The sequence below is a fragment of the Plasmodium gaboni genome (genome assembly GCF_001602025.1).
Source record: "Plasmodium gaboni strain SY75 chromosome Unknown, whole genome shotgun sequence".
NCBI classification, from domain to species: domain Eukaryota; phylum Apicomplexa; class Aconoidasida; order Haemosporida; family Plasmodiidae; genus Plasmodium; species Plasmodium gaboni.
Window position 1 is genome coordinate 1 of NW_017385379.1, and position 1,342 is coordinate 1,342.

A 1,342-nucleotide genomic window follows, 5' to 3' on the forward strand; every position below is an offset into this window, starting at 1 on the left:
TTAACTAATGAACGTAATAGTTTATGTTTTTCTTTCATACCTTCTTTCAATACTAAAATATCCTACGTTATGTTTTTTAATACTACCTTGAAATCTAAAATATATATTTCCAAGTGTACCAAACAATTTTGAATAATCTGAAAAATGGAAAAATGAAATGAACATATATAAATATATATATATATATATATATTTGAAATAGCAGTAGGAACTTATATATATACACCTTAATTTTTTTTTTTTTTTTTTTTTTTTTTTCTATATTTACAATATTTAAAAGTTGTAATGTAGTAGTAAATAAAAAAGTTGAGTCCTGGCACAGCTGAAGGAACAGTTATTGTTAATAATTTAGTTCCAGTCAAATAATTAAAAGATAATTTCCATGTTGGATTTTTTAATTCATTTTCCATAAGTTGATCATTAATAAGACTGGTTAATGATTTCATAATTTGTGTTGTTAAATTAGGTGTATAAGATAAATTAGCTATATGATTTTTTTTTAAATCAACATTAAATCTAACTGTTGAATATTCTTTTATAAATTGATTATAAATAATATTAACTTCTGATACATATTTTTTTAATGTAAATGTACTACCTTCATATATTTTTTTAAATTCTTTTCTTAATTTAAAATAATTACATGGAGATGGACTTTTTTTACAAAAATTATAAAATAACCTCCACTTAAACATATGCTCTATATTTTTATCAAAAAAATAATAAGCCTGCATAGAATAAGCTCCTATAATATCTTCATCTTTTAAATGTAAGGATTTTCTATATCTTTCGGTAAAACCTTTATACTTTTTTTTTATACCTTTTATTAAACGTTTGGTTCTGCTCTCTTTATTACGGGGTATTATTCCATTCATCCCTTCCACCGAACAAGCAAAACACCAAACAAAAAAAAATACAAGGAAATAAAGCCTATTCATTTCGAAATTAATTGATTTTTATTATAAATATCAAGCACAAATGTAAAAGTAAATAAATAAATATATATATATATATATATATATATATATATAATACTTTTCGCAATAGGAAAAAAAAAATTTTTTTAAGTCTATACAAATTAACAAAAAAAAAGAAAAGAAAGAAAGAAAAAGAAAAAGAAAAAAATTATATATTTAATACAACATGGGTTATTTTTTTTTATTATTAATGTGGATTTATCTGAAGTTATGTTATATATATATAATATATACAAATATTATATTATTAGAACAAATAAAAAAGTGGGAACTTTTAAAAATTTTATATTTATTAATATATATTTTTCTTTAAATTATAATGTAGATATGTCTTATTTTTACTGTTCCTACAATGGTCTATTTTT

General features: G+C 19.8%; 1 protein-coding gene across 1 annotated transcript; it reads right to left on the reverse strand.

Moving 5' to 3' along the window:
* Nucleotides 1–21: 21 nt before the first annotated feature.
* PGSY75_0020900 (hypothetical protein) lies at nucleotides 22–938 on the reverse strand (the record flags this gene model as incomplete). Its single annotated transcript, XM_018783350.1, has 2 exons — nucleotides 22–137; nucleotides 269–938. 2 exons carry the CDS (start codon nucleotides 936–938, stop codon nucleotides 22–24), a joined length of 786 nt encoding a protein of 261 aa, XP_018638873.1.
* Between the last annotated feature and the right edge of the window lie 404 nt (nucleotides 939–1,342).